Raw genomic sequence first — 22,780 nt, 5'->3', positions numbered from 1 at the left:
TCTCAGATTAGGTTTTAATTTGTCGGTTTCTCAGTAAAGCGGTGCGCTAGTTTTCAAAAATTTACCTTTTTTAAAACAATTATATTTTTAGGCTAAAATTGGTATATAACGCGTGGGTCTCGTGGCGCAGGGGTAGCGGCTTCGGCTGCCGATCCCGATGATGCTATGAGACGCGGGTTCGATTCCCGCCTTATCCACTGAGCATCTATCGGATGGTGAAGTAAAACGTCGGTCCCGGTTTCTCCTGTCTCGTCAGAGGCGCTGGAGCAGAAATCCCACGTTAGAGGAAGGCCATGCCCCGGGGGGCGTAGTGCCAATAGTTTCGTTTCGTTTTTTGGTATATAACGGTTAACGGTTAACAAATGTATTTGAAATCTTTTCTGATTTTCCTATAGAGCACAGCGGTATAGATAAAACGTTGTCGATTTAGAAAAAAAAATGCATCTAAATCCAGAAAATTGTAAACGATTTTGTTCAAAAAATTTCAGCGATATCGTAAACAACAAATGTTGTTGAACTATTTTACGGATTCGCTTACAAGAATTCTATCCGTGTGTACAAGCAATGTTCCATTTAAGTTTTAGATATTTTTTTCAATTATTTCTGTGATTTTTTAATATTTGATATAAGAATATTTTTCTTCCAAAATTTCTGGGGGGCACAATGCATGGGCTGCCCCCCCAGCCAAATTTTAGGGGGGGCAAAAAGTACCGTGCCCCCCCAGAGTCGGCGCCTCTGGACTACATTGAAAAAAAAAATATACAATGTAAAATTTTTTTTGATGATTTTTATTTAAATTTTTGTCACTAAAACATGATTTGCAAAAAAAACACTATTTTCATTTTTTTTATGTTCTAGGGAACATAAAATGCCAATTTTTCTTAAATTTTCCTGGCTGTGCAAAAAATCTTTGAACGAGTTGTAAATTTATTAATCAATAGGGTAGAGTAGTCATCAATGAGACACGGGGAACAATGATAAAATGGCTCTCACAAGACGTAGTTTCAATCAATCAGGCTCATATTTGGGGGAAAGGTGTGTCTACTAGATACACGTCTGCTATAATTGTGGCTTTGGTTATGGATGCTCCCTTGTAAAGTTATTCATACATGTATGATTCTGGGGTGTAATAGTAAATTATGACTAAAAATTACATTTTCGCTCATAGGCTGCCATTAACACAAAAACTAATATTTCTCCAAATTTCTTTCGTCATTTTACAGGGCATAAGTTGGGCTACAATGTCCTTTTATTGGGTTTGACCAAAATTTAGAATATACCCAGAATCCAGGGCTGTCTCATTGTTCCCCACTCTTTTCTACCCATGGGTAACAATGAGACACTTTGATTTTTCTTCATTAAACTTTTCAAAATCTGTGGAAATCTTTCAAAACATGAATTAGAAGTGATTTTTGGCATATTTATTGAGTTTGAACTTCATTTAACCAAAAATATAAAGTTATTTGATAAAATATATGGATTTTACAAAATTTATATACTTTTTAGTATAACTTTTGTAAATTGAAGTTTCATGTTGACAAAATTGCTTGAATATATTCAAAGCAAGTCACCTGCAATGGAACAATATTAAAGCATGATGTTTTACTAGAAAAGTATTGATTTTTGTAGAGTGTCTCATTGTTCCCCAGCTGTCTCATTGTTCCTGCCAAGTGCATGTACAATGAGACAGTTGAATAACTCTGACTGTAGACGTCAGATCGATCTCATATTTTGGTCAATGTTAGAACAAACTAAAAGAAAGAAAATGCATTAAAAAGTTCTTTAAAATATACTAAAGAAAAAAATACAAAAATCGTTGAAGTTTAAAAACTAAAAGTGTCTCATTGATGACTACCCTACCCTACTGATTTTATTTTAAAATAGAAATATTGGTCGTCAATTTTTTTTAATTTCATATTTCGATGTAAAATCAAATTTGCAATCGAAAAGTACTTTAGTGAAATTTTGATAAAGTGCACCGTTTTCAAGTTAATGCCATTTTTAGGTAATTTTTTGAAAATAGTCGCAGTTTTAATTTGTTTAAATTAGTATAAAATTTAAAAAGCTAAGAAAATTCTCTATATTTTAATTTACGATTTCGTAGAGAACTGCTCGTATGTTGAATACTAAAAAAATGTATCGAAAGATTTTGGGTTCTTGATCTGTATATACAGCAATTCCCCACGAAAACAGCATGATTCGAAAAAAAAGTTCTCCGATCGGGCTCAAAATTTTTGTGGGGGTTCCTTGGCCGAAATAATTAGACCCGTATTTTTTTTTGTTTGGTCATTACGCCATGTTAGGGTGGTCCAAAAAATGGAAATTTTCGTCATTTTTCGCAAAAACCACATTTTTCAAAAAATCATAACTCCGCGCCATTTCATCCGATTTTAGCTGTCTTCGACGCAAAAGAAAGGTGATTAGTTTGGCTATTTGGGAAAAATAGTACGAAGTTTCAAAAATCTAGCTTAACATTTGAAAAGGTCGTATGAAAACTGAAAATGCTGTTTTAAAGGTCTCGGGAATATTTTTATCGGATTCCTCGAAAAATTTTACATAACATATCAAAAAATGGTGAAGTTATGTTTTCGATACTCTAAGATACGATTTTTTGAAAATAAAAAGTGGGGTTTTCGGCGAGCCACGCGCAAAAATGGGAAAATGACGAAAACTAGAAAAAATCGACTTTTTTCACTAAAACTGAGATAACTTGAACATTTCAGCGATGACCTAAATATGTTAGGGTACCAAAATTTTAGTAATTGAAATACGCAACTTTCCTCCTTTGTCCTTTGCAAAATCCTTTGCAGGTATGAACATTTGCTTTGTGCGTGCTCAAATCATGAAATATCTTGATGCGAAACATTCAGAAATAATGTAACAACCAATTCACCTTCAAGTTTGACGATGTTCAACAAAAAATTACATTTTTTTATAATTCTGTCAAATTATTAAATCTGTCTCTGCCAGAGACCGAGAGCCAATAACCACTATCACCAAAATCAAACCACCCAGATGAATGCAGTGTAAAAAGGTGGTACCATTATTTTTTGTCTTCTCCCCCTTACACCTGCCTCAAAACCGAGCTTAATTGTCAACTTGAACTTGAAGTGGGTGTGTGTGTGTGTATGTGTACCCTCGCTCTCAACCTTTCGAGCAGCAGCGCTTCCTCTCGCGAACAAGCGCCACCAACAACGGTCCATAAACTTCAGCTTGGATGAGAGCTTCAAAACCTCAAGTCAAGTTCGAGGATTTTTCTCGCCAAAATTCGATTTTCCTTTCAAATCGCTCGTGAGAAAGACGATCGGGAGTTCTTTTGTGCAGATTTGTTTTTCGGCACCAGCTGAATCGAGTTTGGCGAAGGTCAACCAGCTGGTTTTCGGTTTTTAAACATCGGAAAGTTTTTGTGCTTGCTTTCGTGGTCGCAACGTGACAATGACCTTTTTCACAAGATTTTTTTTTTTTTGCTTTTCATGATTTTTTTTTGCGAGAGCTTGCAAAATACTAATCAAAGCAAGCGAACGGATCATTTACCGTACCAAACCCGCCTGAAGGCAGATTTTGATAGCAAAAATATCAAAATAGAATGTCAAAACACTGTTTGTTTTGAAACACACATTACATCTTCAAAGCCTAGTTCTATCGGTTGTCGTACACGCATCGATCTTTTAGGTCAGGACGACTCTCGCGTTACCGCAAATCTGGAAAAACCAGGCAATGAGTCTAAATCGTCTAAATGCACTGCAGCAAATCTTGAAACGCTCACGCAATGCCCCAAGTCAGTGTGCCCAAAGGGGAGGAATAATATGTAAACAAACCTGTCTCCCAGCGCTCTAGGGTGGCGGTTGTGAGGGTGGCCGCGTGCCGGAGGGGCATTTTTTCTCTACTTTGGCCCGTAAACACCGCATCGTGTGTGCTACAATTACGTAAACAAAAAAAATGAGCACTTGGCCTGCACTGAGGTGAGGTTTGCAATAGCTTTTCCTTCTATGCATACGTGTGTGTGCAGTTTGCAAGTACGTTGATACTCATTGCGTGACTCCTCGACAAATCTGGACGATCTGGAAGCACTGCCTGCACAACTTGATGTGCAAAAGTGTATGCAATTATCGCACATGTGAGAAAAAACAACTTTAAAATATAGTTTTATCTCTCGTAAAATAATTCCTTCCTTCGGAATAGATACAGTAAAACTCTGATGATTCGAGAAACATTGTTTTTCTTTCACAACTATCTTTCAATTCGTCGTAATCGTGCTATCTTGTCAAACCGGAAAAACTCTGTGCTGTGCTGTGCTCTTGTCAAATCGTGCTATCTTGACACATCCTGAAAATGGTTGTAAATGCGACAACTGACCAAAGGAATTTCAGGTCAGAGTGCGTTTGACACACGTACATGCCCGACTACTATACACATTTCTAATTATTACTCGGGACTTCAGCACCCAAATTCAACCAAACTTCGGGACAGTGCGCAGAATGGTCAGCCAAACAAAACATGTTTGTTATTGTTTATATTGCGTACTCTACTTTTGTTTATTCAATGTCAAACATTAAAACGCGTTTTTTCTCGGAATGTCAAAAAACGACGTGCGACAATATAGCACGACAGCGTCGTGCTAACACTTACACACTGTGCTTACACTTTATAGTTGTTCAAATATGAAAAAAAATTTACTATCATTCTAGAAGTGTGGTTAATCACAGTTTTTAGGTTGACCCCGGTATCCAATCATAAGGGTTTCACTGTATCAAATCCATAACAATTAACTGATCGAAGAGGGGGAGTTGGGGCAAGAAACGGGTTTATGGTGATGATTTATTTTACAATAATCAACAATTGCGGCACGTTGCCCGCGCTGCTAAGCTAGAGAATGTTGAACACACGTTGACGACGCCGTTTTAAAAACGGGTCCAGAATGCGAACAATGTAACAAGTGTGAGAACAATTAGAACGAACCGCTATAATGGCGTCTGCTATGAAATTCACAAATAACCAGTGCTGTCGAATTTGTAATCGTTTGGTAAATGTTTGATTAGAGGATGTTGGGAAAAGTTGGAGGTGGAAATCCCAATCGAAACCAGAGATAAGATGATCAGATAATGTTTTAATTATGATCTAAAAATAATTAGTAGAAAACTAGGCTATTCGATTCGCGCCCGGAAGTTCGATCAAGATTGTTCGCAGGCACTCGGGAACGTGCCCCGCGAAGCTGTTGGATTCAATTACTGGGTTTTTAAATTGCCATTGAACATCGAAATGATACGGTCGGCGGTGACCCGGGTTGAAGCACACACGTTAATGACAGTAATGACAAGACAAGATTGAAAGCTCGAGCGTTCGAGAGGTTTTCTGGCGTTCTGACCTGGAAGTTCGAGGTGGAGTAGGTAAAAAGAATGGCGACTAGGGTTGCAAGAGGCCGAAAACTGCATCTTAGAAATGAAGTTTTAATTTAAACTTTGGACAATCAATTTGAACTGTTCAGAATACATTGTTCCATGTTTTTATTAAAAAAAAATCAACATTTTATTTAAAAAAATGAGGCATTTTCCCAATTTTTTTTTATTTTTCCCGTGTTAAGGAGGTCATTTTGAACATTTTTTTTTTTGCAAAAAACATTACTCTTGTCAAACTCTTGTTTTATTTTTGTTTCATTTTTTGTATTTATTTATAAAAGATTATCCAAAGTGAAATTATTTTGAGGCCTTCGGATAATCGAGTCTGGACTGTTGCCGGTGAAGAAATATAAAAAAATGCATTTTACTTTTTATTTGACAATCAGCTATTAAAATTTGACTAAAATTGGCCAGAGCTCGGATTTGATGTTTAAAACAAAATAACAAGAAAAAAACACATTTTGTTCGTGATTCGATTATACAAAGTCCCATACAAACCTTCGGATAGTCACGAGTAATTTAAGGCAATTTTTTCGAAAAATGTTCAGATTTGTTGAGTTCAAAAATAATTTGATTTTTGATAACAAAAATTTCAACATCAAAAAATCAAGACAAAAATTTTAAAATTTCCAATGTATTTAGTCATTTTACAAAATAAATCTTGATTCTTAAAACTCTAAAATAAAAATTTCGCTAAAGTTGCATTTTTTAACATTTGCAATCGTAATCGAATTAAAATTAGGGCTAATAATGACATTGAGAAATTTTTTTTCACCAAATTGTAATTGTATTTCAGCCAATAGAAATCCAACAGAAAATTTTCTCAGCTTTTCGAAACTATTTTTTGCATGGGGGTAATTTTCCGCCAACTCACACGAAATCGGAAAAAGTTGCCCCAACCCCTCTTCGGTTTGCATGAAACTTTGTCTTTGAGGTTAACTTTGGACCCTGATCACGAATCCGAGCTCAATTTTTCAATCTCGTTGACGGAGGGGCGGTTCGACCCCTTTTATTTATGAACATTAGAAAAAAGGCGAGTGTTTTTTTCAAAAATTTGCAAACTGAATTGGTGATGGTTTGGAAAATTGGTATGCAAAGGCATTTTTTTGTACACACATGCCTCGGTTTTGATTCGTTCAGCTGCCTCGGTTTAGCACGGTCCAGTGCTTAACTGAAGCACAGAGCTTATGGGATTTTGACTATATGGGAGACATTGGCTTTAATCGTATGAAAAATCATGCAAACATCAAAAAATTACAGTGTATTGGAATCGGGATGATGTCAGCTATCTATTGAAATTATAATTTCATGAAAATTTTCACAAAAATATATTTTTACAATATTAATATTTTTTCTGTATTTTGGAAATACAATGTTTCATCAAAAAATACTCAAAATTATCAAATGATTGGAATTTTTTCATACATTTTGAATGTTAAATAATTTTTTTTCTAAACACTCAAAATTTTCACAAAACTACGTATTTTCGGAAAAAAATACTCAAAATTTCAGTTTTTACAATATGGGTATCAAATGATCGGGATTTTTTCATACATTTCGAAAGTTATAACAATTTTTTTTATATACTCAAAATTTTCACAAAACTACGTATTTTCGAAAAAAATACTCATGATTTCAAAAAAAAATAAATATTGAAATAACAAGCATGAATTCAACATTAGCATGGAAAACGTGTTTTAAAATACATTTTACACTAGTTCAGTTGTTTTGCAATCATAAGTTTTCAAAAAATGTGAGATTTGACGAAAACAAAACTTTTAGCGAATAAAAAAATTAGCGACAGTAAACATCGAACATTTTCGAAAATTCAAAAGATTTTTAAATCAACCCAAACATGAAAATGATTCTAAACGCAGGGGAATGCATTTTAAATTGATTACAGCTCATTTCAGTTCAATTTCCATTAAAATTTTGAAGTTTGTTGAAAAAATATTTTTATTGCCCCCTGATTCTTCGGGGCAACTTTGAAGGGGAGGGGGCAAAACTTTAAATAGAATTTGTACTAGCCTTACAAATGTATGAAAAAATCCCGATCGTTTGATACCCACATTGTAAAAACCGAAATTTTGAGTAGTTTTTCGAAAATACATAGTTTTGTGAAAATTTTGAGTATTTTCAAGAAATGTTTTTATGACATTCGAAATGTATAAAAAATCGTGATCGTTTGATACCAATATTCAAATAACTGAAATTTTGAATATTTTTTTCAAATACGTAGCCTAAGAATTTTTTTAGAATTTTCAAAAAAAAGTTGTTATATCATTCAAAATCTATGAAAAAATTGCGATCGTTTGATACCCATATTGAAAAAACGGAAATTTGGACTATTCTTTCGAAAATACGTAGTTTTGTGAATTTTTTTAGTATTTTCAAAATGATTTAACATTCGAAATGTATGGAAAACTGATCATTTGATAACCCATCTTGCGATAACAATATATTTTTTGGTTTCTTTAGAGAAAAAAAAAATGCAATTTCATATGCGTATTTTTGTGAAATTATAATTTTAATGAATAGCTGACATTATTCCGATTCCAAAACACTATATTTTTTTGATGTTTGCATGATTTTTCATACGATTATAGCTAAAATCCCATAAGCTCTGTGCCTCGGTTATGCACGCCTCGGGTTTGCATCATGCATCATGCGGTGCTAAACCGAGGCATGTCTGTAAAATTGAACGTCCGATTTAACGGCATGCATTATCTTTTACAGTGTAACAATTTTCTACAAAGTTTTAGAGAAGAAAATTGCAAAAAAATATTTGTAAACATAAAAAATTTGCTTGTGACCATCACGAATTATCGCCATTTTACGAAATATTTGAAAAAGTAGCTTTTTGCATTTCTCTTTGTTTCGTCGTCTGTTTTGCCTTCTTAAATATGTCTATAACTAGGAAACGGTGCACTTTATCAAAAAATGTGAGAAATCATTTTCGGTTGCAAATTTAAATTTGTTTCTAAAATATATATTTTTTAAATTTTGTAAAAATTTATTTTTCCAAAATCAAATAAAAAAACTCTTTTTTTGGTCTTCAAAAATGTAAAAAATTTCGCAGATACAAAAATGGTTTTTACGAACTCAACTGTTTGTAGATTTTCGAAAGCGTTTGAATTCTATCTAGAATTTATGAGAAAAACTGAGAAAAACGTCCAATCAAATCACAGTGCCGTTTTTGATCTGACTCCCCTACCGGGGCACCAAACACGGTTCCTCACCTGACCGACTGGTGATGACCAGGTAACACACACACAGCTCGGCTCTTCTTAAACTTTTGTGTTGCATACGCAAAAAAAAAGACAGTACAGCCAAGAGTCAATATCTGCCATCAAATGGCATGACGGGGGCAGAAATTTCCATCGCAGCTCTAAGCTGAAATGATGATGGGGCGGGTGGAAAAAACAGAAGAGAGAGAGAGAGGTCAATGAGTGCAGCATCGTCGGGCCAATTTGCAAACCGCGCGATTACGCCAAGCCGAGTCGTCCGAGGTGCCCGATTGTAAGTAATGACCACTGGACATGGGGGGCACGCTGACCATTGACTCAGTGGCTTTGTGCACGTTTGCCAAATGATAAATAATGATGATGATGATGAGATGTAGTGTGCGATTTTTCTTCCACCTGGAAGTCGCACAATTTGTATCAACATGCGTCATTTGGGATCAGATCGGGGAAATTTTAAAGAACATCCCAATTGTTTCATGTATTCTTCTAGGAAATATCTTCTGCTTTGCTTATCTTATTATCGTTCTGAAATTTGTGATTTGTTTCTAAGTATTAAACCAAAGCATTTATTTCAAGTTCTGTTCTAATTTGTTATAAAAATGCCTGCTCCCCATGGATGACAAGAATGGAAAATTGGAACAATCCTAGATTACCCACCCTCTGGTTCTTTTTCTTAGGCAAAAATTTGCATTTTTGGCAGTTTCGAGCCAAATCGGTAAAGGTTTAGGGGTCGTTATTGAGAATTGAAGTTTGTGTGGGAATTCAAAAAAATATGGACAAACTTTCGTTTTTTTTTCCCGCAAGGTGATGTTCATTGTGGGGAAACTTGGTCAAGGGTGAGATTCTAATTTGAACTAAATCCGATCCGATCCGAGTTGTTACTGAAAAGTTACTATCGATCTAAATTAAAACGTTTTTTGCATGAACAGATTTTTTTCACCAAATTTAAACTCTATTGGATTTGGCTCAACTTTGCCTTAGGAATCGTCCATACTATACCAAAGAAGAAAATTTTCTATAAATATGTCTGACTCGTCTCAAAATTTCGCAAGCTTTTTTCGAGATTTTAATTTTCCATTCCTTTATTTGGATGAAACTATGCAATTGCATTCCTTATATCAAAAGAAGCCATTTTGCATACCCAAAAAAATTATACTATTTATCAGGGCAATGATTACGGAATTTGTGTCAAAAAATGTGTTATAGACCGATTCTTCGGCTCCTTTAAAAAAATAAATGTTTTTAAATATCTGGAAAGATAATTGATTTTTCTAGGTACATGGAAATGTCATGTAGAATAAACAATATTGTACACAGTAAAAAATGTGTAAATTTGGAAGGTGTAATTTTGAAAGGTTGAATATTACCTCTTTTATGATGATTAAAAGGCACTCCAACAAATCACTACAGTTTTGCCTGTTCGATTTTTTTTTTTTTTTGAAAATATTTTTCATCTACGCATTATACAATAATTAAAAAACGAATCTTTTGATCCTTGAACTGAACGAATTGGTTAAAATTTGAGTTTTTGTCAGTCATTTCTTTGCGTGACGGGACAACAGAATTTACGATAATACTCCTCTCCCATTAAATGGCTTGCAGATATTAATTGGTTAATATTTTTTGCGTTTGAGGTAAAAAAAACGCATTTAAAGCGTACAGAATAAAAAATCATGGTAATTTTACATCTGGAAAGGGGTACATCTTTTATGTCAGAAAAATGTGTAATTTTACCTCTGAAAATGTGTAACTTTAACACTTTTCTGTTGTAATGTCACTTTTTCAGTCTAAATTGAGGTAAAATTACATCATAAAAGAGGTAATATTCAACCTTCCAAAATAACACCATCCAAATTTACAAAAAAAAATTACTGTGTGCATTGCAATTCTTGTATCATTATAAAAATGAAATCTTTCATTTAAAAATCACATTGAAAATTTTAAAAAGGTGACATTTTGGTGTAGGGAAGAGTGGGGAGACTTGATTTCAAGCCTGTATCTCGTCAGCATATGGGTTAAAAAATTAGCTTTGTTCTAGAAAGTTGTTCGAAATTGACCAAAACTTATTGTAAGAAAACAAAGAATAAAATTAAAAATGTTTATATTGAGTTACGCACACTTTTCTAAAAAGTGCTGCAAAAAACCTCCAAGAGATCTTTTTTCTTTGTTTTGATATGTATAGAAAACACTCAAAATTTATTCAAAAAATATTTTATATGCTCGAAATGTTTGATAAACTTATCAACTCCAAGACCCATAAGCATTTGACGTTAAATTTATAGTCATACTATTTACAATAAATTGTATCAAAAAGTACGTTTAGGGAGACTTGATCCCTGCATTTTTCAGTCACTTGAATTAGCCTCAAGCTTAATGAATTGGGCTGGTTTTTCGTACATTGTTTTCTTAAGTATAGTTGTACATAACTTACTGCATTTTGAACCATTTTTCAAATGTTTTGTAAACAAAAAATATCAGCTTTTGTAAACATGCTCAATTTTGGTCTAAAAAATAAGATTTTAAGTTTTTAAATATTTTACATACTAAACTTGTTATATTTTGAACACAAACGTACAGGTTTTACGTGAAATTGCTGTAACTTATAATAAATTAAAAGTTTGGATGAATAAGAAACATTTTGCTTAAGATTTCATCAAAATGTTGAAAGGGGGATCAAGTTACACCTAACATTTTGAAAAATCCCGTTAATTTTTTTTTTTTAACACTTGGCATGATTCGGAGAGTTCATCTGATGAAATACCCTTATCATTCAAACATAATTGAATGTTTAAGTTTACAATTGATGCAAAAAGTTCAAAGTTTTGTGAGAAATTGACAGAGTTATGGGTGATACAAAAAAGGGGATCAAGTCTCCCCACTCTCCCCTATCATCGCTCTGAATCAGTCTTCTGATCAGGTTCACATTTTCACACATTTTTGAGGTAAAATTATTCAAAAAAGAGGAAATATTCAACCAACCAAATTTCCAACATTAAAAAATTCAACTTGCCTTCTGTTTAATTAGTTTATTACACAATTTCCATTAAATTTCGGGCTGATCATACAAAACTGGAAGATGTTTTTGATCGATTTGGTGTCTTAGGCAAAGATGTAGATTATGATTAGAACTTTTGAGATAAAATATTTACACGGAAAAAAAATCCCAATTTAAATATTTTTCATTTTTTGATTTTTTTATGTTTACCCGGGCAGTCGGTAATATCAAAATTCAAGCAATTTCAATAACAAATTGTGTTATGGAACATTCTTGCAAAATCCATTTTTGCATAAGAGTTCAATAACATTTTATGTTATCATAACAAAATTTGTTATTTTTTTATGGAAGAATAAATCCAACTGTTATTGGGATGATCGGATTAGTTGTTAAAATAACAAAAAAAAAAATAACAAAGATTTGTTCGAAGAATAACTAAAAATGTTATTAGTCTGTTATTAATATAACAATCCAATAACAAAAATAAATCATTACGGCGAATAACAAAACTTGTTAGAAATAACATAAAATGTTATTAAGCTAGTATTTTTAAATATCACAAAATGTTATTCTCACGTGATTTCCGGGTAGAGGACCAACAAATGCAACCGATGAACTTGTTACTGAAATTGCCTACAACTTGAAAGCGGTAAACTATCTAAAAAAAAAGTCTAGTCATTTTCGATTGCAAATTAAACTTTGTATAATCTAATCTAATACAAAGGAACCAGTCCGAAGCATGCTGAAAAGGCTTAGGATTAGATTACGCCTGAGCAAAATTTGAATGATGCCTCAAAATAGAAATTTTGATAAAAAAAATACATTAAGTATTTCAGTAAAAAATCGAGGCAGAGCGTTTTCTGGTAATTTAATGCCATAAAAATATATTTTGAAGCTTTAATCGAGCAATATGCTCAGTAAAGAAAATCATGGTAATATCATCTGGAAAGGAGTACATCTTTAAGAAAAAATGTGTAATTTTACCACTTTTCTGGTGTACAACAATAAAGAGGTAATATTCAACCTTCCAAAATTACACCTTACAAATTAAAACTATTTTTAACTGTGTGCCAAAAATGGGTTACTGACGAGAATAAATGATTGTAAAAAAAAAGCTTTATGCAATGTAGTTCTAATAGACAAGAATGAAAAAGTAAAAAACTTTGTCGATGATACCAAACCGATCAGAAAATTGTTTCTCAACAAGAAAAACAATTATAAATATTCACATATCCGTTTTGTATGACCATGCCGTAAAATTGCATGGAGACGTGCATGGACAAACTAATGATGCAAAATTGCTTTTTTAGATAGAACCTACATGGACAAAGTTTAATAAAAATTAAAAAAAAATACAAAGGTAAGCCGACTTGTTTAACAAACGTAGAGAATTACTCAAGTACGAAAATTATAGACAAAACAAGGCGAACTCAAATGAAGAAATAGAATTATAACTTAATTTAACTACATGACTCTAAACAATGCCGGCTCTTGGCCGGCTCGGCATTTTCGGCCTGTTTAAAAATTCGACTCTTCTCGTTTTTGGCCTAAAAATCACTACGTTATTAGAATAATTTCGTAACCGTTTGTGAGATGAATTGAAATGTTTAGTTTTAAATTTCTGATGCTGCTCAACTCTTACTTTATCATGTCTTTTAAATTATCTCCAGATAACGGCACTTACGTGACAACGGGCGACTCCGCGGTCCAACTAAACATCCGACTGATGCGCCGCTTGTCCAACTCGGTAGCTTTCGTGGCTGGATTTCCACCTTGCTGAGTTGCCGGCACCGCCGGAACCACCGATCCCGTCGAGATGATCGCGATCGGATCGCCGGTACTTCCGCCTACGGGTGCCATCATCGCCAAAATTCAACTACGTCTTCTTCTTTTTTGATTTCTTTCGTTTTGTTTTTCCTCGCTAACTTAGTCACGCGGCTGCACAACAATACTAACAATTGTTTTGCGTTTTGTATTTGAATTTGCGGGTTTTTTTTTCGCTGCTCTTCCTCTTTCCCCTTGACACAGCAACAACAACTCTAACTTATTACGCTACAGTAAATGGCGCTTAACTGCAAGACCCATGTGCACTTCGGCTATGTTTGGCTTTCGGTTATTGCTGTGTTGGTACTGTGAGCACAAACCAGAAGAGACTCCACCACACAACGTCACGAAAACACACCTGGAGAAAGTGTTTTTTCTGTTGTTTTCTTTTTTTTTTTTTTTGGCACTTGGGCGCAAATGTCACCGACGTGGGCGCGCTGAGCGCTTGCTTGACTAGACAATATAAAACCTTTTAGGCGGAATGCACAATAATTCCGAAGTTATCGCCGTCTTCTTCGTAGTCGCGTCGCGGAAATGCGCGATCTTCGCAACTCTCACTCGATTTTCCTGGTTGCTGTTGTTGTACTAGTGGCACACATTTGGTAACTCTTTAAACACTTTGTGTTTCTTTATCTCGCCTCTCTCAACCGGCCAAAATCCACAGAGATTGAACGCGCACGAAACACTGACACTCGACGGCGGAAGATCTTTGCTGAAATTTTCAAACCGATCGCGCTGGGTCACTGCTGGAGACTGTCTAGGCTGGAACGCGAGCGCCGCCGCACGAACCCAGCGAATTCCGCGACCAAGTCACTCACCAACACTAGCAGAGCTTTTACGCCGCGAGATCTCACCTGCTCAGGTGAGAGTTTAAGTCGCGCGAGTAAGTTTCGAGTGAAGATTCCCGGCCAGTGGAGAACTGGTTTGTCGAGGAGAACCGGACTGCAGCAGTGGCTACCGATTGACTGGGCGGACTGCCACGCGATACTCGCAGCGTTGCAGCGGGTCACACCGGGGGTGGGTGGCGAATGAGAGAGTTTGAGTTACTTTGGGGAGTGAACTTCTGAGAGACGGACGGAAAGCTCGTTCAAGCAGGTGAACGGAAGCGCAGTGGTTCTTTGAAACAATCGACCGTAATTTCTTAATTTTCCAATTTTAAAATAAAAAAAAAACAAAAAAAAAACTTTTAATCATCTTTTTTTCTCATTTTAAAGATAAAATTTGAGATCATAGTCGTCAAACATTAAAAAAATGGAATGTTACATCTAGAAATTTGAGACAAATGTTAGAAAAACGATCTGTATGAATAGTCGAATGCCAAGAGGTTCAAAAAACGAAAAGTTAAACATATACAAGTATTATTTAAATTTGTTATCTGTTTTTCTTAAATATTTTTTGAGAAAATGTCTTAACTAAAACATGTTTTTAACGGTTTCATTTTGTTTATTTTTTTTTGGTAATATTTCAAAATACTGTAATCTTGTTTCAGTAATATTTATGATAGTTTCAGTATTAAGTCAAAATAATTTCCAGAGCTATTGTGTTTCATATATTTATAGGACCTATTAAAAAAACGTTACTTAATCCACCCTTAGGTGGTTGTTGCCTTCCTCACATTTAGAGGGTAATGCTATCCAAAATAGATACACAAGGGTGGACCTTTCAGTGTTCTATCAACTTGATTCATTATTCACCATCAGATTGGGTAGTCAGATCTTCATAATTCGGGGCACTTATGTGCTTATAACTTTTGATAGGGTTGTTAGATCTGCAATCTACTGAACTCGTTGGAAAGGTCATTTGATCACCTATCCAGGTCGCATGATAGATCCAGACAATGTTTTCATCGAAATATATGAGATCCGGTCTCTAAAAAGTTCATAAATAACACTTAAGTGCACATAAATTTTGATAGGTTTGTCAGATCTTCAATCTTTTGAACTCTTTTGGAAAGGTCTTTTAATCACCTAACCATCGCCAGGTCGCATGATAGATCTGGACTACGTTGTCATCGAAATATATGAGATCCGGTCTCTAAAAAGTTCATTAATAACACTAAAGTGCGCATAACTTTTGATAGGGTTGTCAGATCTTCAATCTTCTGAACTCGTTGGAAAGGTCATTCAAATACCTTTCTATAAATGTAAAACATGACGGGATTTCTTACAAAAACCACCCTTTTTACAATCTTCCGGACTTTTGTAAGAATTGTTTTTTAGCATAACTTTTGAAGTACTTTACTAAACTTTATAATTTTCAATAGCGACTTATGGGACCCCAAGACGGATCGAATGAGACTAATACTGTCCAATAGCGTGGTTCACGTTTCTATGAAAAAGACAAAAGTTGTTATTTTGTCTTGCATCAACCGGAATTTCGTTCTTTTATGTCCCCAGAAGCACTCCTGAAAATTTGAGCCCATTTGGTAAGGTCTAGGAGCTCCAGTTTTAATTTGAAATTTATATGGGATTTTGATTTATTTTCCATGGGAAACTATCTTTTTTTACATTGTATTAGGATTTTTTTTTATAAATCGATGAAATGACTTGATTCTTATAGTAGGAGATAGGTTTTGAACTGGGGAACAACTTTGTAGAACATACCAACATGCTAGGAAGTGACCCTTTAAAGATACAGATACTTTTAGATGGTGGCTTTTGAAGGGGCCCCTTCAAAAGCCACCATCTAAAAGTATCTGTATCTTTAAAGGGTCACTTCCTAGCATGTTGGTATGTTCTACAAAGTTGTTCCCCAGTTCAAAACCTATCTCCTACTATAAGAATCAAGTCATTTCATCGATTTATAAAAAAATCCTAATACAATGTAAAAAAAGATAGTTTCCCATGGAAAATAAATCAAAATCCCATATAAATTTCAAATTAAAACTGGAGCTCCTAGACCTTACCAAATGGGCTCAAATTTTCAGGAGTGCTTCTGGGGACATAAAAGAACGAAATTCCGGTTGATGCAAGACAAAATAACAACTTTTGTCTTTTTCATAGAAACGTGAACCACGCTACTGTCCAAATCAGTTCAGCCAGTGCCGAGATAATCCAGTGCAAATTTTTTTGATCAACATCCCATCACACACACAGACATTTTCTCAGAATGTGATTCTGAGTCGATAAGTATACATGAAGGTGGGTCTAGGAGGTCAAATTCAGAATTTCGTTTTTCGAGTGATTTTATAGCCTTTCCTCAGTAAGGTGAGGAAGGCAAAAACTCTAGATTTGTTCTTTCAAATATGAGAAGTTCATTTAAAGCCTGAACTCAAACCTGCTTTGAAGAATTTCATATTCTTTAAATTTTTAATCTTGTATCTACAAATGAGTGTTTCTTTTAATCGAAATAATTTATTCTTATTTCTGTAGCACTTCTGTTTTTTCCATAATATCAAACATGAACAGTTCCTTGAAATATTATATAAGAAAAAGTTTAACTTCTGTTATCTTCTTTCCACTCCAATTTTTTTTTAAATTTACAAAATTCATGACATATCAAATACTGTTAAAATAACAGAAAGTGTTATGGAATCTTCTTGATAAATCCACTTTTGCATAAGAGTTTAATAACAGTTTCTGTTATCATAGCAAAATTTGTTATTGCTCTGTTATTGGTTGAAAGCCAAAACAACTTTGGAATAACTTCAACTGTTATTGAGATGATCGGATTAGTTGTTAAAATATCAAAAAATAATAACAGAGATTTGTTCGAAGAATAACTTACAATGTTATTAGTCTACAGTAACAATCCAATAACCAAAAAATCATAACGACGAATAACAAATCTTGATATTAATAACATAAAATGTTATTGGCCTAGTATTTTCAAATATCAAAAAATGTTATTCCCAAGTTATTTCCGCCTGCTCGGGTAATCTAGAAAATCTCAGGTTAAAAGATCAGATAGTATTTTACACTTTTTATTTTACATTAATCTTCAAATTTCAATTATCCTCACCCGTTTATACCGTAATATCAATGGATTTTTTTTAGTTTGCTTGGTTTTTTTAACACTGGAATGCCCAACGCATGTCCAACTTACACGGACGCCCAAGCCTCCCAAAAAACGTTGGAACGGTAACTTCAACACGCCCGTTCTCGGGCATAACTCAACCAATCGGGACGATTCTTGTTCTCAGTGATTTGTAAGAATGTCTAGATGATCCTAAAATTTTGCAGAACTTGATTTCAACAAATCTGTAATTTCTGCGACCGAAAACATCGTTTCAACTTTTTTTAAACGACTGCCTCCGCGGAATTTTCGACAAATTTTTTTTACACGCGAAAAAAAAAGTTGGAACGATGTTTTTGATCGCAAAAATTACAGATTTGATCAAATTAAGTTCTGCAAAGGTCTAGAATCATCTAGACATCCTAACAAATCGCTGGAAAGAAGAATCATCTTGATTGGTTGAGTTATGCCCGAGAACCATTGAGTTGAAGTTACCGTTCCAACTTTTTTGGAGCCTTGGGCGTTGGAATGTTAATCAAAAAAATCTAACGAGTCTAAAATTTTTAAAATCTGACAACACTGTCTCAAGTTATGACTAATTAAGTGTTATTTATGTACTTTTTTCTAACTCGGATCTCACTTATCTGTATGAAAACTATGTCCTGATCAATCAATCGACCTATTGGATAGGGAATCGAAAGACCTTCCAAAAGAGTATACAAGTTTGAAGATCTGGCAACCCAGTCTCAAGTTATGACCACTTAAGTTATTTTCATGACTTTTTAAAGCCTTTTTTCATTTGAGATGTTCCGTTTAACAACCAAGTTCGATGCCAGATCTCAATTATTTACTATTTTTTTTGTATGTCTTATTTTTGATAAGGAGTGAAAAAGACACTAACTACATAAATGGATTAGGTTTTTTTCGATGTAATTTTACCATTAATGTGGGAAAAGTTCAATTAAAAACAAAAATATGTAAGACTACATACTTTTTTAGGCGCGTCTTATGTTTTTTCATTTATTTATTTATTTATTTTATTGAAACAAAAAAGTTCAAAAATAACCTTCGAAATAGCCCACCATATTACTGAAAAAAAAAATTTCAAAAGGACGTAACCTTGCCTGAAAACGACCAAGGTTGCATACTATTGTGAAGTTACCTTAGATTTACGATAAACGCACACTTGTCCCAAGGATTACACAAAAGTCTAGAAAGGGACGGATGATTTCAAAAAAATCTACGCAGCACAAGAATGAAGGTTCCTCTTCTATGCTATCACTACACTCACGTGCAAGCAAATCACTCACGGTGAACTGGTTTTAATGATCGCAGAGTGAGTGTCCCCCTTTTTCCTCACACTCACTCACTCACTCATAGATCGCGAAGATCGCGCGGCTTTCTTGGATCCCACCGAGGCTTGATTCACTACGATGGTTAGTGAAGAAAACAAGTTTATCGCGTTGGGTGTGTTGGTTCGATCAATCGTCGAGGCGCGATTGTGCTGGTGCAATCCTCAGAATCTGGTTTATCGTGCAAACATTTATTTCTTTCAGTTGGGGTGTGTGTAGCAATGTTTGCTCCGCCAAGTTGGATGAACTTGTGAGCCAGACAGCAAACACGAGGTGCATTCAGAAGATGACTGAGCGGATTATGAAACGATTTAGACATCAAAATCTAAAAATTGTACATTATTACTGCTTAACATCGATGGGTTGGAAAAATTCATCGAGACTTCTTCAGGGAACGGAAAATAATTTCAAGTTCAGTTCAACAATACCTCACTTTACCCAAACTTGAGTACACTCAACTTGCGTGCACATATGCAGCGCGGCCAACAACTCACTGAGAAAGAGAATCCGGAAGAGAAAAAGCGAAACTTCACAAACCGCACATGTTGAACTTCATGTTGAGCACCTTAAGGTGAGCTCAATGTGCGTATTGTCGCGCCGCGACGCACTGATGCATAATTCATGACGTGACCGGACCGTGTAGGTCCAGGTCCCCAACGCAATTTGAAGACCTCGTCTCGGCCAACTAGATCAACGCTAATCGACGAAAACCGGAATTCGAAAAAATGACAATTGTCACTTAATTTGATAGAAAACCGTTGTTTTCGGTGCCTAGCATGACCAGAAATAGTGGTGTTACCTTGGACAACGGAAAATTTGCGCACCGGTGACTGCAACTCATTACAAGTTGGCCTGCGGCAAGGACTTATGAATAAAAGGAAAGAGACACTTTGATCGAAACTGGTTTCATGGATTTGTGCAGCGCCTCCGGAAGATCGATGGACTGTGGCGTTCAAGGGCATGGGACAAGAATCGCATGTTGCTCTGCATTATCAAATTGCTTCTTTAAAAGCAGGTATTTTTGAAAATTTCAATATACACGGAAAAAAAAGTGTGCGAGAAATCGTGAATTTCGATTCATGAATTCGTGAATTAATTTGTGCATGATTTCGTGATACCCTTCATGATTTCATGAATTTTATTCATGAAATAGTGCATAAAAATGCACGAATTTATGAATTTTATTCATGGCTAAAATATTTTTACGAATATTCATGAATTTTCCTTCATGAAATCATGCATATCACTATTCATGATTTCATGACTGATTTTCATGAAGTCATGATTAAACTGCATGAATTCATGAAAAATATTCATGATTTTACGATTATTTATGCATGCGTAAATTTTACGTCGTAAAATTTTATTCGCGAATTTATGAATCATGTTTTCCATGATTTCATGAAAGTTTACATGTTTTCATGAATAAAATGCATGAATTCGTGCATAGCATTCATGGGTTTATGAATTTTTATCCATGTTTATGACGAGTGATCTTGATCAATCAAGAACAGTTTCGTTCGAACTGTCATGTTTGTTTTTCGCTTGCCAGTTCAGCCGCGTGTTTATTTGCCACGAAGTCAAACGCGTTGTGACTTGTCGCGTCCTGTTGTGTTTGCCGGTGAAAGTGGCCGTGATTTGTGGACCCGGGATTTGGAGGTGCTGTCCACCGGAACCGGGGAAAGATCTGCGGCCGTTCTGTGGAAATGGCAACGGAGCCAAGGGCTAGCAGGAAGAGGACCGAGCGCGGGAGGAGGACCAAGCGGCAGGATGAGTAACAAAGTAAGATATCTGCAAAAGACGGAACAGTTCCCGGTTTGTTCACGTGTTTGTTTGAAGTCGAATCAAGGGGAACATGGTCCATAAGACAGTTCCCGTGTTTTATCTCCGCGTGTGGCAGTTTCTTGGTCGCGGACTCGTAGGGATTTCGGTTTTCTGTCAATTGCCGGAGCATTCTACGCGTGTGACAGACAGTGGTGTTTGTTTTGGTTTTAGAAACGAATAAATCTCGTATTATATCGGTTCACGTGGATGCGCTGAGTGACATTTCGGTGCTTTATTTTGAGCTAGAAAAGGGGACATAGGTAAAGTATGTTAATAATTTTAATGATTTTAATATTGTAAGCATAAGCATTTTTTAAGTATTTAACATATTTAAAGTATTTGAAGTTTATAACGTATTAAAATAATTTTACGCAATTAAATTTTCTTATTTACTTTAATTTTGTAAAGTATAATAAGTTTTTTGAATTATTATTATTGTTAGGTATCTTAAATATGCAAATGAGTTTAGGTATTTTTATTTTTCCAGGAATGTAAATATTGTGACTTTTAAAAGTTTTTAAGTATTTCAATTATTTTAAATATTCAAAGTGTTTAAAGTTTGTTGAGTATTTAAATAATTTTAAGCATTTATTTTTTTAGGTATTTTACCTAAGTATTTTACTGTAAGTATTAAAAATATGTTAAGTATTTGAAATATTTATTTTTTCAGTATGTTAAATATGCTAATGATTTTAAGTATATTCATTTGTTCAGGTATTTTAATATTATATGTTTTTAAGGTTTTTAATTATTTCAAGCATTTGAAATTATTGAAGTGTTAAAAGTTTGTTAAGAATTTGAATAATTTTAAGCATTTAATTTTTTCTAGGTATTTTAATATTTCAAGTACTTCTAATATTTTAAGTATTTGAAATATTTTTTTTGTTTAGGTGTGATTTTAATTATTTTAATTTTTTCAGGTATTTTATTATTCTATGTTTTTAAAGTTTTTAAGTATTTCAATTATTTGAAATATTTAAATTGTATAAAATTTGTTAAGTATTTAAATAATTTTAAGCATATCATTTTTTCTAGGTTTTTAAATATTTTAAGTATTTCAAGTGCCGGGAACCGTGGTGTAGGGGTAAGCGTGATTGCCTCTCACCCAGTCGGCCTGGGTTCGATCCCAGACGGTCCCGGTGGCATTTTTCGAGACGAGATTTGTCTGATCACGCCTTCCGTCGGACGGGAAGTAAATGTTGGCCCCGGACTAACCAAAAGGTTAGGTCGTTAGCTCAGTCCAGGTGTAGGAGTCGTCTCCCTGGGTCCTGCCTCGGTGGAGTCGCTGGTAGGCAGTTGGACTTACAATCCAAAGGTCGTCAGTTCGAATCCCGGGGTGGATGGAAGCTAAGGTGTAAAAAGAGGTTTGCAATTGCCTCAACAATCAAGCCTTCGGACACTTAGTTTCGAGTAGGAATCTCGCAATCGAGAACGCCAAGGCAATGCTGTAGAGCGAATAATTTGATTTTTTGAAGTATTTCAAGTATTTTAAGATTTTGAAAGATGTTCTTTAAAGTATGTTAAGTATGTTAATAATTTTAATATTGTTAGTATTTTTTTAAGTATTTAACAAATTTAAAGTATTTAAAGTATTTTAAGTATTTTAAGTATTTTAAGTATTTTAAGTATTTTAAGTATTTTAAGTATTTTAAGTATTTTAAGTATTTTAAGTTTTTTAAGTTTTTTAAGTATTTTAAGTATTTTAAGTATTTTAAGTATTTTAAGTATTTTAAGTATTTTAAGTATTTTAAGTATTTTAAGTATTTTAAGTATTTTAAGTATTTTAAGTATTTCAAGTATTTTAAGTATTTCAAGTATTTTAAGTATTTTAAGTATTTTAATTATTTTAAGTATTTTAAGTATTTTAATTATTTTAAGTATTTTAAGTATTTTAAGTATTTTAAGTATTTTAAGTATTTTAAGTATTTTAAGTATTTTAAGTATTTTAAGTATTTTAAGTATTTTAAGTATTTTAAGTATTTTAAGTATTTTAAGTATTTTAAGTATTTTAAGTATTTTAAGTATTTTAAGTATTTTAAGTATTTTAAGTGGCAGTGCGTGGCCGAATGGTTACGCTGTCCGCTTTGTAAGCGGATGATTCTGGGTTCGATTACCATCTGCTGCAACCTTCCATCGGATGAGGAAGTAAAATGTCGGTCCCGGCCTTGGTTTTTAGGCCGTTAAGTCATT

At 34.2% G+C, this 22,780-nt stretch overlaps 1 protein-coding gene across 2 annotated transcripts in view; it reads right to left on the bottom strand.

Annotated features, from left to right (window-relative positions):
- The window catches only part of LOC120432523 (ABC transporter G family member 23), a 177,013-nt gene extending 162,807 nt beyond the window's left edge, over positions 1–14,206 (bottom strand). Inside the window, exon 1 of one of the 2 annotated variants that reach the window (XM_052706506.1) lies at positions 13,321–14,206. In XM_052706506.1, coding sequence (XP_052562466.1) covers positions 13,321–13,499 — 179 coding nt within the window. In that variant the 5' untranslated portion in view covers positions 13,500–14,206. The remainder of the gene's footprint in view (positions 1–13,320) is intronic. The other variant, XM_052706507.1, reaches the window with a different exon arrangement.
- Positions 14,207–22,780: the final 8,574 nt, after the last annotated feature.

Source organism: Culex pipiens, chromosome 1 (genome assembly GCF_016801865.2).
Source record: "Culex pipiens pallens isolate TS chromosome 1, TS_CPP_V2, whole genome shotgun sequence".
Lineage (NCBI taxonomy): Eukaryota > Metazoa > Arthropoda > Insecta > Diptera > Culicidae > Culex > Culex pipiens.
The sequence above is the reverse complement of the archived record's forward strand: the minus strand, read 5'-3'. Positions and strand labels throughout refer to the sequence as shown.